At 38.3% G+C, this 16,526-nt stretch overlaps 2 protein-coding genes across 2 annotated transcripts in view; one reads left to right on the top strand and one right to left on the bottom strand.

Annotated features, from left to right (window-relative positions):
- Positions 1-16,526, bottom strand: part of LOC149249250 (Tetratricopeptide repeat (TPR)-like superfamily protein) — a 386,408-nt gene that overhangs the window by 353,222 nt on the left and 16,660 nt on the right. The gene's annotated exons all lie outside the window — the stretch shown is intronic.
- LOC149249251 (uncharacterized) lies at positions 10,498-12,950 on the top strand. The gene is made up of 2 exons (XM_089456205.1): positions 10,498-12,204; positions 12,329-12,950. The coding sequence occupies exons 1-2, from the start codon at positions 10,628-10,630 to the stop codon at positions 12,807-12,809; spliced, it is 2,058 nt and encodes a 685-aa protein (XP_089312331.1). The 5' UTR covers positions 10,498-10,627; the 3' UTR covers positions 12,810-12,950.

The following is a 16,526-nucleotide window of genomic DNA, read 5'->3' as shown; positions in this document are numbered from 1 at the left end:
ATAGGATTTAAAGGAGAATCATCAAGCACTAAGAACAGTGTGAAAAGCTATGCCGATGCACTTTCCAGCGACCCAAAAGAAGAAAAAGTATGTCATCAAAGGCGCATCCCAGACCCAAAGAATGAAGAGAGAATAACACCAAAGAAGAATGTGGATTCAAATCATGGATACTACAGCAAATACCAGTATTCCATCAAAGGCCCACCTCAAATCCAAAGAATGAAGCGGGAGTAATTCCAAGGAAGGAAATTGACTCAAACTGTGGCTAGTACAACAGGTACAAAACTATCTTTCTTGGACATTGTTTTCATCGTAAAAACTTCAATCATCAAGCCAGACATTGAATGGCTCGCAGAAGTGAAACACCAAAGCTAAAGGATCAAATAATCAAACCATATGCCCCCAAAAGGCAAGGACAAATCAAAACCTTCAATTCGTTTGATCCCTTGACCAAATTTGATTTGATTTGCTCATTATGCTACAATAATGGACACTTTGAACAAAACTACCCACTCAAAGGAAGAAAAGCGAGTAGTGAGAAACCCAACATGGATAAATGCAGCCTGGCTCTATATGCTCAAAATAATGAAAATCATTGGTTTGTGGATAGTGGGTGCTCCAGACACATGATAGGGGACAAAAAGAAGTTTGTCTCATTGAGCAAAAAGGAAGGAAATGTGTCCTTTGGAAATGGATCTGGCAAAATTGCGAGAAAAGGCACTGTTACTCTTATCAATGGAAAAGGAAAAGCTCAAGATGCTCTGCTAGTAGACGGGCTCAAACACAACCTCCCGAGTGTTAGCCAAATCTGTGATCAAGGACATAAGGTTGTCTTCAGCACTAAAGACTGTGAAATAAGGAACTCTTCCTAAGGGGAACTTGTGGCAAAAGGGGTCAGAACACCAGACAACATTTACATTCTGAACAAGATTCAAGAAAATAAATGCTACTTGAGTTAGACAGATGAAAGCTGGTTGTGGCACAAGCGACTTAGACATACAAGCTTCGAAAATCTGATCAATATCAGCAAGACTAGAGCTGTACGAAACATCCCAAGGCTATTCAAACCAAATCAAGGAGTATGTGGTCCATGTCAACATGGAAAGCAAACCAGAACCAGCCACAAGACCAAGGAGCTCTCTACATCAAAGCCCTTGGAGATCATCCATGTTGATTTGTGTGAACCAACTAGAAATCAGGGACTCCAAGGAGAAAGGTACTTTGTTTTATTTGTTGATGACTATACTAGAATGATGTGGATATATTTTATAAAATATAAATCTGAAACTTTTGAGTGTTTTAAGAATCTAAAAGCTCTTGTAGAAAATGAAAAAGACTCAAAAATTAAGTGCCTCAGAACAGACAGAGGGGGAGAATTCACATCAAAAGAGTTTAATGAGTTCTGTAATATTCATGGAATTAAAAGGGAATTCTCTGCTGCCAAAACACCCCAGCAAAATGGGGTAGTTGAAAGAAGAAACCGGGCAGCTCAAGAAATGGCAAGAACAATGTTATTAGCAGCAGACTTGCAGCCAAAATTCTGGAGAGAAGCAATCGAGACAACTGTCTATACCTTGAATCGAACTCAATTAAGACCAAATTGTGAAAAAAACTCCTTATGAATTATGGAAAGGAAGACATGCTTCAGTAAAGTACTTCAAGATCTTTGGAAGCAAGTGCTTCATAAAAATCAATGATGGGTCACCAGGAAAGTTTGATTCTTGGGTTGATGAAGGGATATTCCTTGGATACTCTACACGGAGCAAAGCCTACAAGTGCTACAATTTTCGACTAAAGAAAATAGTGGAAAGCGTTGATGTAAAGATTGATGAAGACCTTCCAAAAAAAGAAATTGAAGAACATGAAGATGATCTTCTCATTGAAGCAGAAGAACCTAAGAAGAAGAAATAGATCAGGAAGAAGAAGAAGAGGAAAAAGAACCACCTCATACCCCTTCAAAGATGAAGTTTCTCCAGAAATATCATCTAGAAGAGCAGATTATTGGCAATAGAAATTAAGGGATGCAAACCCGAAGAAGGATGATAATTACACCAAAGAGAAATGTTATTGTTCTTCTATCCATGATAGAACCAGAAACATTTGCACAAGCAAGGATCCTCATTGGGTAAAGGCCATGGAAGAAGAAATGTCCCAAATTGAGAAGAACGAGACATGGGAGCGGGTACCTCGTCCAAAGGACAAAAACATGATAGAAACCAAGTGGGTATTCAAAAATAAAAAGAATGAAGATGGACAAGTTACCAGAAACAAGGCAAGGCTTGTTTGCAAAGGCTATTCACAAATTGAAGGAATTGACTTTGAAGAAACATTTGCACCTGTAGCTCGTATGGAAGCTATCAGGATGTTCTTGGCATTTGCTTGCTCAAAAGGATTCAAAATCTATCAAATGAACGAAAAATCAGAATTTCTAAATGGGGAACTCAAGGAAAAAGTCTACATGGAGCAACCAAAAGGGTTTGGTCTAACAAAAGGAAGGGACTTAGTTTGTAAGTTGAAGAAGGCTTTATATGGGTTGAAACAAGCTCCTAGAGCTCTGTATGCAAGATTGGATCACTATCTACAACAACAAGGCTTCAAAAAGGGAGTGGCTGGAAGTAATCTATACATAAAGACAAATGAAGGTAAGTTACTAGTTACTCTTGTTTATGTTGATGATCTGATTTTTGCTAGCAATAATGATAAAATGAGCCATGAATTTTCTCAAAACATATCAAAAAAGTTCGAGATGTCAATGATAGGAGAGCTATCTCACTTCCTTGGACTTCAAGTATCTCAAACCAGAGCAAGATTGTGTATATCTCAAGCCAAATATCTAAAAGACATGCTTAAAAGATATGGAATGGAAGATTGTGCACCCATGAGCACACCTATGACCACAAACTGCAAATTGAGCAAAGATGATGACTCCCCTCCAGTAGATGCAACTCATTACAGGTCAATAATTGGAGCCCTTCTGTACTTAACTGCTACAAGACCCGACATAATGCAGGCAGTAGGAATGGTGGGAAGGTTTCAATCTGCCCCTAAACAATCCCATTTGTTAGCTGTAAAAAGAATTCTTAGATATCTAAAAGGAACTTCTGATTTCGGTCTTTGGTACCCTAAGAGCTCAACAATGACTGTAACTGCATACACTGATGCTAATTGGGCCGGAAGTGTAGATGATCGGAAAAGTACTAATGGAAATGCATTCTTCCTGGGAGACTGTTTAGTATCCTGGCTCAGTGAAAAACAGTGATCCATATCATTATCCACAACCAAAGCCGAGTATATAGCTGTAGCAGACTATTGTACTCAAATACTATGGATGAAGCTCTAAAAATATCAACATAGGCACAGATCAACCGATTACCATCTATTGTGACAACACAAGTGCTATCAGTGTCAGCAAAAATCCAGTGATGCACTCAAAGACCAAACACATACCAATCAAGTATCATTTCCTTCGTGAACAAGTAGCTGAACAAAACATTGTCTTGGAATATATCAGTACTAAGGAGCAGATAGCTGATATTTTCACAAAACCTCTTCCTCGAGAGGCATTTGAACATCTGCGTCAAAAGATGGGGGTTATCTCTTTAGCATCACTCAAGTTCATTCATAAAGAGGTTGCAGGACAGGGGGAGCAGTTCTACAGGGGGAGCAGTTCGACAGGGGGAGTCCGTGTGCATTCCTTTGCCATTGATGTCAAAGGGGGAGAGCAGAAGAATATTGCCATCAATAACAAAGGGGGAGATTGTTGACATAGATTGTCATTGATGTCAATATGGCAATATTCGAGGAGCCAGAGGGAGCAAACAAAGCCATCGGAGGAAGAAAACAGAGCCACAGGAAGCAAACGGAGCAAGAGGAGCCATATCGAAGGAGCATTGCATATAATACATGCCCAAGAAGAGCCAAGAGGAGCTACAGGAGGAGCCATATATATATATATATATATATATATATGCCAAAACAGAGCTATCAAGAGCTATCGGGAGTAATATAGTGTATATGCAGGCGGAATACACTATCGGGAGCAGAAATCACATATATGCATGCAATTACACTATCGGGAGCTATCGGAGGAGCAATGGATGCATTTACACTATCGGGAGCTATCGGAGGAGCAAAGGATGCATTAACACTATCGAAGGCAGAAAGACTTAGTTATATGGCAAATACACTATCGGAGGTGGAAGACTTAGTTATAGTGGAATACACTATCGGAGCGGAGAAGTTTATGTATATAGGTGCATATATATATATATATATATATATATATATCGGCGACAGTGAAATCGGCGGGTTCTACCATGCCATCACCCCAAAACCCCCGACTGCGATATTTATATGTATATCATACAACTGCAATACATGCAAACCCACTGCAACATTGTGCTATGGTTTAATGCTATATCGCATCCGCCCATCGCAATAATACACAAAGGGTTGTCACTCTCCCGAGTGTCGATTGCAATGTATGTCACGGACCCGATGGTCCGATTGTAACACAACTCAATGCTATATCGCATGCGCAGGAGGATCGGCCCGTTGGCCATCGGCAATGTCATGGGGTCGATGTATAAAGGACCCTCGGAAGCCTCATTTTCCGATTGTGATTGCACGACCGGACCCGAAGCAGTTATAGATGGCGGTAAAATGTTTTTCAAGTCCGCTCGTTAGAGTTTTATGCCTGTTTTTCTCATATTCCTGTATATTTGAATTTATGCATTACGCGGGGTTTTACAGCCAAAGATGCATATAAAACGCACCCGATAGTTCAAAAGGCCTGAACGATAGTTCAGTGAGCTGAATCATGGTGATTGAGATTGCGATTGAGACATGACATCTCCGTTAAATTGTAAAATCTTGTGTATGTCCATTATGATTAAAAAATGATGAGTGTTGTTATAGTGTAATGTGAAACATGATTTCTCTGTGCATTGTTGGACCTCTCTTATGAATCTACGTGTCCCTAGAGAGTCGGTGAACTCGCACAGCGCAGAGGAAGCCACAGCGACCGAGGAGGGAAGCCGAAGGATCAAGCGAGGCAGAGGAAACTACAGCAACCGAGGAGGAAGCCAAAGAGGCGGTGGTAAGCGGAAACGAACTGTCAGAGGCATCAGGGATACAAAAAGCAGGAGAAACAAGGAAATGTATTGGATAATCAGAGAGAGTGGAAGCCGAAGGACAGGCAAGAGGCAGGAGAGGCCGGAGAAGCAGGAGAACAAGAGAAAAGCAGAAGCTCAACAGGCTTGGGAGCAGAGAACTGTAGCAAAACAATTTATACCAGGTTTGGGTTGGAGCCCAAGAGGTTGGAGCCTCAAAACTAAACAGGATTGAAATCCTTGGGAGTTGGTGCTCCTAAGTGCAGAACTATTGCAAGACAGAGTTGGTGCTCTGGAGGTTGGAGCCTCACTGAAGTCCAAGTTGGAGCTTGGCAACTAATTGTAACCAATTATATATATATATATATATATATATATATATACATATATATTGTATTTATTTTATTGCACTGTTTGTGTTAATAAAAGCATTAATTCCAGCTATATATTTCTGTGTTCCATCTATATATATATATATATATATATATATATATATATCTGTGTGTGTGTGTGTTGGTAATAACAAGAACAATTAAAAAGAAATATTGATTCACCCCCCCTAGTATTTCCAACAATGTGATATTCAAATTTAAACATAAATATGAAAATGTGAATTAATTCCAAGTAAATATGACTTGTGAAGTAAAAGAATTTGAAATGTAAAGGAAATTGAGTTCAGTAAAATTTTGGTGGAGGGGAGGCCTCAAAAGTCTCTATATTAATCCTCCAACCTTTCCACCCCCTAGACTAACCCTTTAGGAGTTTCTTTGTGTGGTGGTTGTAACATTTAAAATGGATTGTTGTCCCTAGATTTTACAAAGAATCTACAGGCTATCATATAGGATAACGGCGTGTTCTCAGTCATATCTCTAAACTACTAACCCAAATTGAAAGATAACATCATTTCTAGTTAGGATTTTCTATGTAGACCAAAATCCATAGATGCATGCTATATGTTCAGTGAATATTGGTTATTGATATTTGTTGTTTAGATTTCTGCTACTACAAAAACATTTTTACAACTAGGCAACAAGTATAAAGTAAACACCCCAACCTCAATCGATTCCATATAAGGCACTTCTCTTGTACTGGTGTTGTTGACAAAAAATTTAGGGACTCCTCCCTTGGTTGTTTACAGGTTGTTGGGCCTAAATAAAAGGACTTGGGACAAGATGAAAATGGGACTCTGCCCTGTGTGCACCCATCTAGTAGGTTGCTCAGACCTTAGCAACAGTGCTAATTTGATTAGTAACAATTGGTCCCGACCGATTGATTTGGAATGTAAATGATTGACTACCCTCACATGAGTGGGGAGAGTCTAGGACCTCAAGTGGCGGGTTTTCAAGGGGCTTTGGACAAAACTAAGGGTTATTTCCCTCCCAAAATAACTCCCCTTGGCTATAAAACCAGCCCTCCCCCTCCTAAATCCTAAAAGTAAACAAAAATCCTAACATAACCCTAGCAATGTTGGCAATTACCATTCATTGTTTCAGGATGTTTGAGACTGGTTCCAACCTGTTGAAGCTAGTGGTAGCTTCGGAAGGTCTTCTACACATAGGCTTTTTGTCATAGCAATGTGGGAGATGATGCATTGCCTCTTTAGATGCTTGTTTGATAGAGTGAGTGAATTATGTCTTCTTTCCTAAGTCTAACTTAGGAAAAGTACAATAATTAAAGTCAATTAATTATTGTGGACTATTAAGTCATTCTAAGGATAAATAATCTAATTATTTAAGTGACTTAGAAATAACCTCAACCATTGATCTCCAAGATGTTCTAGAAGGGAGATTAGAGTTAGGGATTTGGACTTAATGAAGATTATAAAGAAAGCCTAGGAAAGAGGTGAAGACACAACAACAACAACAACAGCAGCAACAAAAACTCAAGAGAGCGAGTCATCACACACAGAGTGATTTTCTCTAGTGTGAGTGGCTCAATGGACTGGAGCGTAAAGGAGAAGTACAAGTGAATTGAAGGCAAATCCAAGAAGCAAAGTTGAGGAAGGTTGAATTGTTGGAGGAAGGTCGATTTGATTTGGAGAAAGTCGAATTGTTGGGGGCCGAGTTTTCGTAAGGCGCAGTGATAGCATGCAGGGAGGGTGCAAGTCAATTTGCCAGCTAATTGATTGGGTTGAATTTCTCCAAGCCGATTTCTTCCAGAGGTCGATTTCCAGGTGGTCGAATTCATCCTGTAGGGGTTGAGTTACAAGTTCCAGTTATTGTATTTTTTCCTTATATCTTTGTGGGTCGAAAACCCAGATTTTCCAGATTAATAGATGACGAATAATTTTTGTGGGTGAATTATTTTTGCAATGTGTGATTGATCTCTCTGATTTAAATTTTGTTGCATATGTTAATATCTATAAGTTAAAATACCAATAATTTTATTTTTTGGTAATTCAGTAGTTATTTGGCTAAATAAATAAATTGTTGGGAACAAAACTAATTGTTGTGAGAAAATAAATCTGGGCTACTATTTGAAAATTTAACATGGTATCAGAGCTATCTAGGAGACTTTGAGAGAGATCTAACATCACGAGGGTATGCAACAATAAGTTTCCTTTTTACAACAGTAAAATTATTTTCTTAATTTTGCAGCTAGGTTTTCTAGTCGTGGTCGATTTATGAAGATGGCATCTTTGAGCAATCTACGATATGAAGACAGGTTGGATGGGGCTCCTCATTTCAATCCCTAGAAGGAGCGAATTACCATGATTTTGAAGATGAATGCTCTGTGGGATAGCATAAACAGAGACATTTAAGTTCCTTCACACCCAATGTTGCAGTAATAGTTATCGGGATAACATCAGCGAGGGAAAAAATCGGGAAAAAACGGAAATAATCGGGAAATAATCAGAAAAAAATCATAAAATACAAAAATATTCATTTTTTATCAATTTTTTTAATATCTAAAGCATCTACAACATAAAATAAATACATTGACACATAAATATGATAAAAGAACTAATATATAAGATGTGTAATATCATTTCTAGTGCTACATCACACATAACAGTGAATAATGTCCTAAATAGTCAGTCCCAACTCCTGAGTCCCAACTCAACCTCAAAATATCAACAAAAAATATAATAGTGTATCTCATATCATGAGTCATAATGTCATATACAATGAAATGAACCAAATAACTAATAACATTGATTTCCTCTGCCCCTCTTACGAGAAAATGCAATAGCTGTCCCTCTAGATGTAGATGTCGGTGGAGTTGGCAGTGGACTCTGCTGTGCTCTAGAAGCTGAAGAACTAGGAGCTACAGGAGGCTTAGTCACCGCATTCGGCGAATTTAATCAAAAAAATTCGAAATTCGGCGTATTTAATGGACAGTCGAATTTATTCGTTTCAATTCGGCGTATTTAATGGCGTATTCGAATTTGAATGCGTATTCGAATTTTTGTCGAATAAATTCGACATTAAAATCGATTAAATTCGTTTTAATGCGTTCAAATTCGTTTTTCGGGCATGCGTGTTGGTAAATTGCTGTTTTAGGCTTTAGATTAGGTTTTATTGTTGTTTTCATTGCCGCCGCACGACAGAGACAGAGAGACTACACTGTAAGTCTGTAACACGACGCGTCGACACCTTGACGGCTCGGGCTAGGGTTTCATTGCTGCCGCAGGCCCGCACACGCTGTAACTTGTAAGTTTTTCATGAAATACATATATTAGCTACCCATTATAAATGATCAAGGCTCTTCGTATGAGTTTGTTTCAATATGAGGATCGAGGCTCTTGCTACGACTCACGAGTTTGTTTTCTTTTATCTTTAAACACAAATTTTAGTTTGTTATAGGTTGCAGTCCTTTGCACACCCGCACTCTTTCTCTTGTGACCTGTGATGATATTTTTCATGCTTGACATAACTAGGTGGATGCAGAAATTTTAAATAATGGAACTTCCGTAGCTATTGATATGGTTGTGGTCCAAATATGTATTAGAGAAAACATTGAGCTGTTTGAAGATCATCTCGCCATGCAGAGAGACGGTATTAAAGTCAGTGGAAAAATGCAGCAAGCATTAGTAACAAGTTGGATCGGAATTGTAACCAATTTTGTATACATTTTTAATTCAAAAAAACTTAAAAATCATTATTATGATAAATCTTTCAACACAAATATAACTTTTTTGTTTTTGATATTGACTTTTGCGCTAGATATATGATTTTATTTTTTTAAAGGCAAGCACTTCTTTGCATCCAAATTTGTGTAGTTACTTTCTGTTTGAGGAAACGATGTACCCTTTTTATCATTCAGTGAAGTAGTCCATGTAATCTAATCCACCCAATCGGTGCTAAAGTTCGGGTGATAACTAGAATTTTCATGTTTCCTTCAACTAGGTTAGATTGTAATGCGGTGACTTTGTGTTTGAGGGACTCGTATAATTTGTGACTTAGTAATTCATTGACCATATCTATTCAATCTATACCGATGCAAACGATGTCCTCCAGGAAAAACGACACAGAAAAGAGAACCATATAAAAATGTCAAACTTGAAATTGCAAATAGCATTTAAATGAGAAATTTCTAAATCGTCTTCAATGAATCTGAAAGGACTTAAGTGCATCTAAATCTATTGTAATATAATAAAATTTTAATTTAATTCTCTAGAAACCTTTATATTGTCTCTCAACAGTGACAACAAACCCAATTCACATCATAGTCTACTTATTCATCAATAAGACATATTTAAAAAGGTATTAAATTGAAGACCTGCTAATAGAATGCTAAGATTATAACCCTTCTCTCTTTCAGAACAAATCTTTGCTCATATTGAATCAAAACAAATCTTTGCACTTAAAATTTTAACTTGTAGACCCTATTCGTGTGGAATTTTATGATCTGTAATTCATATCACAGCATTCAAGTTCATCTACGCGGAGGGAAAAGAAGACTGATAAATTTAATAACTTTTGAGCCCAGAAAACTTTATAATTCAGTTTTGAGAACTTGAAAGTTGAGGTAAGGTTCACCGAGGAAAAGGGTTGAATGTGCTAGTAATTGAAGTAACATTTATCTGGAAAAATATTCAGCAGATTAAACGTGGAAGTAGCTGGAAACTAGCATCCCATATCATACACCCACTAGAACAGTCTTAAATCAGGCTCATTCTATTCACTCAATAGACAGAAAGGTAGTTTATTCTAGGCTCAATTCCAGGCTCATTCTAGGCTCAAATTTCAATGTATTCTATTACTAATTTACTATACAGAAAGCCTGAAAGGTAAGCCAGAAACAAGCTGAACAGAAAGGTAGTGTCCACTGTCCAGTTCCACTGTCTTTCACTGTTATTTCAACAGTCATAACAAGATCAAACCTCTGTAATTTTATGTCAAGCCACTGTTCTGTAATAAATTATAATGATATCAGCCACTGTAATTATGTTCTAACTTCTCACTGTGTTGAAGGCTGAAGCCTGATTTGACTGTGTTGAATATGACTAACGAAAATGTAATTTCAACACGAATTGCAGGCATTTCAGACATTGAACAGACTTCTAAATTCCAATGGCACCCCCAAAGTCAACTGCTGTAGCTTGGACTTTTATCCAAAAAGATGGTTCTAATCTTTCATGTCAGCTGTGTGGACATAATTTCAAGGGCACTTTGACTAGAGCAGTGGATCACCTTCTCGGTATTACCAATGGAAGTGGAGGTGGTGTTGAAGCCTGCAGTAAGATCACTGATGAACAAAAAGCCAAAGTGGATAAAGACCATTCCAGTTCACAGATGCAAAGGCAGAAAATGGTGAATAAGAGGCAGCGAATTGAGAGGGAGATTGCCATGTCTTCCTCCACCATTAATTCAGTTTCAAACATTGGTGGATCTAGTTCTACAGCTCCTCAAGCAAAAACAGGTGTGCCGAAAACATTAAATCAATTCTGGAAACCTGTTGAGAAACAGGAAGTTGATGACGCTGTTGCTGAGTATTTTTATGCATGTGCAATTCCCTTTAATGTGGCGAGGAGTCCATTTTTTACAAATGTAATTAAAAAGGCCATTGATTTTGGGAAGGGCTATGTTCCTCCTGGATCTGAAGCTTTAAGGACAACTTTGCTAAAGAGAGCGAAAGACAGAGTGACAGAAAAGTTGGCTGATATTAGAGAGTCCTGGAAGCTTACAGGATGCACAATTTTGAGTGATGGTTGGTCAGATTTGTGTCATCGCCCATTGATCAATGTGCTTGTTTATTGTCCTCAAGGGGTAGTTTTCTTGAAGGCAGTGAATGCAATGGATCAAGTGAAGACATCAGAATTCATTTTTGGAATTTTGGATGAAGCGATTCAAGAAGTTGGGGTGGAAAATGTTGTCCATGTTGTTACAGATAATGCATCAAATTGTGTTGGTGCAGGGAAGCTGATTATGGAAAAATATGGGCATATTTATTGGACCCCTTGTGCAGCTCATTGCTTGGATTTAATGTTGCATGACTTAGCCAAATTTCCTTGGGTCAATGAAACAATCCGAAGAGCCAAATCAATTTCAAACTTCATCATCAACCATCGTCTCACTTTGAGCATATACAGGAAGAATGCATCAAAAGAGTTGTTGAGGCCTTGTGATACAAGGTTTGCCACTTTTTATATTACTCTGAAAAGAGTTGTTGAGGAAAAAGCGAGCCTAAGAGCTGTTTTTTGCAGCACTGAGTGGGAGAGATCTACTCTCTCAAAAGAAACTAAGGGGAAAAATGTTGAACAAATAGTGCTCAGTAATGGCTTTTGGGAAAATGCAAACAAGGTTTTAAAAATTTGTGGCCCAATTGTTAATGTGCTCCGCATGGTTGATGGTGACAAACCTTGTATGGGTTTTGTTTATGAAAGCCTTGATCGTTGCAAAGAGGCCATTGCAACTGCTTTTGATAATGTGGAAGCTGATTACAAGGAGATATGGGATTTAATTGATAATAGATGGAAGAAGATGCATAGTCCATTACACGCAGCAGCATGCTATTTGGACCCTAGATTGTTTGGGTTGCCAAGACATAGGGACGAAGAAATCATGAATGGACTTATCCAATCTATTGAGAAGCTAAATCCAGATCTAGAGATTGCAGGTTTGATCAGAAGTCAGTTGAGAGCATACAGGTAAATGTCTATTGAATTATATTCCTTTGCATGCAATTATATGAATCTTGTTGTTAATGTCTTGCAATTATATGAATCTTGTTGTATATGAACTGATTGAGACTCTCAACTTGAATGCATACAGGTTAGAAGAAGGATTATTTGGAACAGTATCAGCAAAGTATGATAGGAGCAAAAGTGATCCAACACTATGGTGGGAATGGTATGGTTCAGGGGCACCAGAATTGCAAAATTTTGCAATGCGTATCTTAAGCCAAGGAGCAAGTGCATCAGCATGTGAAAGGAATTGGAGTTCCTTTGACCACATTCATTCCAAAAAAAGAAATAGACTGTCATCTCAAAAATTAGAAGATCTTGTTTATGTTCGTAGTAATTTGCAGTTGGCATTGAAGAATGTGGCTAAAGAGTCATCCAATTCTTCTACTCCGTGGATCGATCCTGTTCCAAATGCAACAATGGGTGATGCTGATTTGTACATTGATAGTGACAGGGAATTCGCTGATGAATCTGGTGCTGAAGCATCTAGCGGATCCATATCTCATACTGCTCTTGATGACATAGAACTTTTTGATATAACAAGTGGGCAACAGGAACGTCAAGAATAAAACTTGTGTTCCTGTTTTAGAGTTCTAGTTTAGTTTTTGCATGAACAATTTGCTAGAGCCTAAAACTGCCAAGCTAGCTGCTACTTTAAAGTTTAAAGTTTAAACTCTCTTTTTATCTAATGTGGAAGCTGTTCACTCTTATTTGATGACTATTTACTCAGTACTGTTCTATTCGCTTTGATGGTTACATGGTACATCATATTTTGGTTGGTGATCAAATGGTATCTTTTAGAAATTTTCATTATTTCTTTGTCAATATGGTTGACTCATTAGAAATTTTCATGTGCTACATAAGTTATAAGTTATAACTTGCTGATTTTTCCTATACATTTCAAGCTTTTCATCGAATTATGCTTTGACTCCATTATTAATATAATTTCTAACAATAAGATAGTCTTTATAATTGTATAAATCTGCCCTCTATCTTTAATATACATTTTTTTTTTCGAATTTCTATATGTCGAATTTTATGTCGAATTTTATCGACAAAATTTGAGTTGCCGAACTTTATTCGAATTTCAAGGTCCTCGAACTCGAACTCGAATTCGAACCTGGTGACTAAGACAGGAGGTAGACCACGTCCTCTACTGGTGACAACGGTAGCCCGGGTAGGTTGTGTCACCTCCTCCTCCTGTTGCTCCTCCTCCTCCTCATCGTCATCAAAAAATCGGCAAAATTAACACAACAACAAAACAAAAAATCACGATGTTTCATAATAATCGCTATAATTTCAAGTTATCGCGATTATTTTGCGATTTTTTGCGACCAAACCAAACAAACAAACAAAAATTCACATAATAATCGGGCGATAATATCGCCATTTTCAAAAAACCACGATTTTTCGATATTATCGCGATTTTCGCAACACTGCTCACACTAAAACTTGCAGCGCAGCACAATCTTAAAGATATGAAAGCAAGGTGTATGGATGGTGTGAGGGATCACATAATTCCTCAAATATTAGGGAAGGACATCAGACGTCAAATGTGGGTAGCTTTAACCAGTCTTTAACAGAGTTCAAATGAAAATAGGAAAATGGTGTTGCAGGAGAAATTAAACAGCATCAGAATGAATAGATTTGAGGCTGTGACATCTTACCTCGCAAGTATCCAGCAGGCTTGTGATGAGCTTGCAGTTATTGGGGAAATTGTGAGTAATTCAGAGCAAGTAAAAGTTGCTCTGAAGGATTGCGGAAAGCATTGGACCACTTTGGACCACTTTTGTGGATGGGATCCTTGCTAGGCAGCAGCTTCCTAATTGGGGTCGATTGTGGGATGACTTCATCCGGAAAGAGATCTAGGAGAACTCATTGACCGGAGGACAATGAAAAGGTATTGAGGAGAAAGATGAGCTTGCTCTTACTGCACAAGCGAAAAAGGGCAAAGGGAAGGCCAAGCAAGACCAAACTGGATGATCTTAACAAAACAAAAAGGAGGACATGAGCAAAGTCAAGTGTTTTGCTTGTCACAAGTTCAAGCATTTAGCCAGTCAGTGTCCTAACAAGAAGGGCAAAGGAAATGCAACTATGACAGCCACTGCACAGATGGAAGAGATGGTAGAAAAAATTGAGAGAAACTTTACCTTTGTGTCTTGCTTTTCTGGAATCGTCATGAGAGGTGTCTGGTTCATAGGCAGTGGAGCATCTTGTCACGACTCACATGACGGGATCTCGAGACATATTCAACAACATGACTAGAGTGTCTAGGAATGTACAAGTGGAACTTGGTGATAAGGCCAAATATGTAGTAGAAGGCACTAATAGTATTGAGTTCAGATGGACTCAAGTGGTATCATGGAGGTGAACGAAGTGTTGTACGTATCGGGTTTCGACAAAAATATCCTTTCAGTTTCTACCATAGAATACAGAGGACTAAAGGTTAGCTTTACTAGAGGTGAAAAAGGTTAGCTTTACTAGAGGTGAATTGGTTGTTGGGCCAAAAGGAACTCATCCCAACAAGAAGGGAATGATTGGGAGAAGGGAGAGGGATCTCTATCTCTTGAAAGGACACACAGTGAAGGCTCTCATACATGAGAGTGACAACCATAGCGACATATGGCATATGGCATAGGAGGATGGGACACCTACACCACAAAGCTTTATCGATGTTGCAAAAGATGGTTACTAGTTTTCCAAAGATCAAGGTGGAGCAAGATGGAGTGTGTAAAGGGTATGCACTTGGCAGGCAAGCAAAGGTTGTGTATCCTCATAGCGAGACTAGGTCTAAAGGTGTTTGAAATGTAACTAGGTTTGGTCTTCATTAAATGTATTTGAGTCATCATGTAATGTACTTGTCAAAAGAATAATGGAAAGAATTTTTTTTATTATTATGACTTATTAAAGCATGGGTTTCATGATTGGGGCATCCTGTTTTAGCTCAAAGTCCCCATTGAGGACTTTTAGGATTTAATCTGAGTCAATAGAGTCATTGTACTTTTAAAGAGACCCTTCTTGGGCTTTTGAATCATGTAAAAAAGTTGAGTATTGAGTCAAATATCAATTATGTTACCTCCACATCAAGTCGGCCTCAAAGAGGGCTATTCAACCTTACTAAAGGACTATAAATGAAGCAGCTTGAATTCCATATGAAGCACACTCACAACAAGCAAGTTCCATATCTCTTGAAGCTGGGGAAAAGTGTGAAGTGGAGAAAAGGAGGCAAAAGGAGTGCGAGTTTGGTCTAGAAGAAGGAAGGAAGGAAAATCAAAGTTTTGGAGCATCTATCTCTCTCTCTCTCGTGCCCTGGTTTGGAAGATCGAAGTTCTCTAGTTGATGTCGTAGCTAGTTGTTGCATGTTGTTGCTGCCAGATCAAAGTATAGGTCGAAGTTGTTGTTGTTGGGTGTTGTTGCCTCTAGAAGTTGTATTGGGCCAAGATTGAAGTTTCTAAGTGAAGATCGAAGTCTTTCAGTGAAAATCGAAGTCTCCAAAGCAAGGTTGAAGTTACCGGTTCAAAGAATGTGTTGCTACTGCTACTACTACTGCCAGGTCAAGTAGGATCATTTGCAAGAGAAGAAGAAGGTTGACTTGGTGTGGAGGAAAGTTTGTGTCAAGGTCTAGAGTCTTGGAATATCTCAGGAAAACTAAATTACTGACTGGCATTTCCCCTAGAGAGGGGTTTTGCCCTGGCTGTGAGCCTATATCTAGTGTGTTGAAGAAAGTGTAACTAGGATCAATCTTCATAATGACACAATGTAAATGATGTAATTTATGTCTAGCAATTTTTGTGTATTTAAATCATGGGTTTCATGATCAAAATATTTGTTTTTAGTGGCTCTCATTATGAGCTATTGCTAGGTGATAGGTTGTGTCATTTATGTAAATGTGTACACTTGAAAAATGTATAAGCATGACTCCAAGTCAAGGGCAAAATCATGTGAGAATACTCCTTCAAAGGCAAGAACAAAAGGTTAGCAAATGACCCCTCCAAACGAATTCAAAAAGGAAGCAAAGTATTTTCAGCATATATATATATATATGAATGTTCACGTCGGATTTACACCATGTTCACATCAGCGTAAATCATGTTCATGTCGGCTTAAAGGGATGACATGTCGCTTAATGAACAGCCCTCATATGCTATAAATATAGCCCTCTCAATGTCATAAGAAGGGTCACTACAGGAGTGACTGTCCCGGCAATCCAAGAAGCAAGAAGAGAGAAAGAGATCAAGCCATTGTTACTGAAGAAAAAGACCTAAAGAAAGTCAAACCCCAAGAAT

Source organism: Pinus tabuliformis, chromosome 7 (genome assembly GCF_031772625.1).
Source record: "Pinus tabuliformis cultivar Carrire ecotype Pingquan chromosome 7, CPIR1, whole genome shotgun sequence".
Taxonomy (NCBI): Eukaryota; Viridiplantae; Streptophyta; class Pinopsida; order Pinales; family Pinaceae; genus Pinus; species Pinus tabuliformis.
Note: the sequence above shows the minus strand (reverse complement) of the source record. Positions and strands in the feature narration are given on the sequence as shown.

What these genes read in the sequence shown, in the direction of transcription:
- LOC149249251 (XM_089456205.1), top strand. Translation starts at nt 10,628, where the DNA reads ATGGCACCCCCAAAGTCAACTGCTGTAGCTTGGACTTTTATCCAAAAA. An exon ending in AGTCAGTTGAGAGCATACAG is followed by an intron (nt 12,205 to 12,328) that starts GTAAATGTCTAT and finishes GAATGCATACAG; the next exon opens with GTTAGAAGAAGGATTATTTG.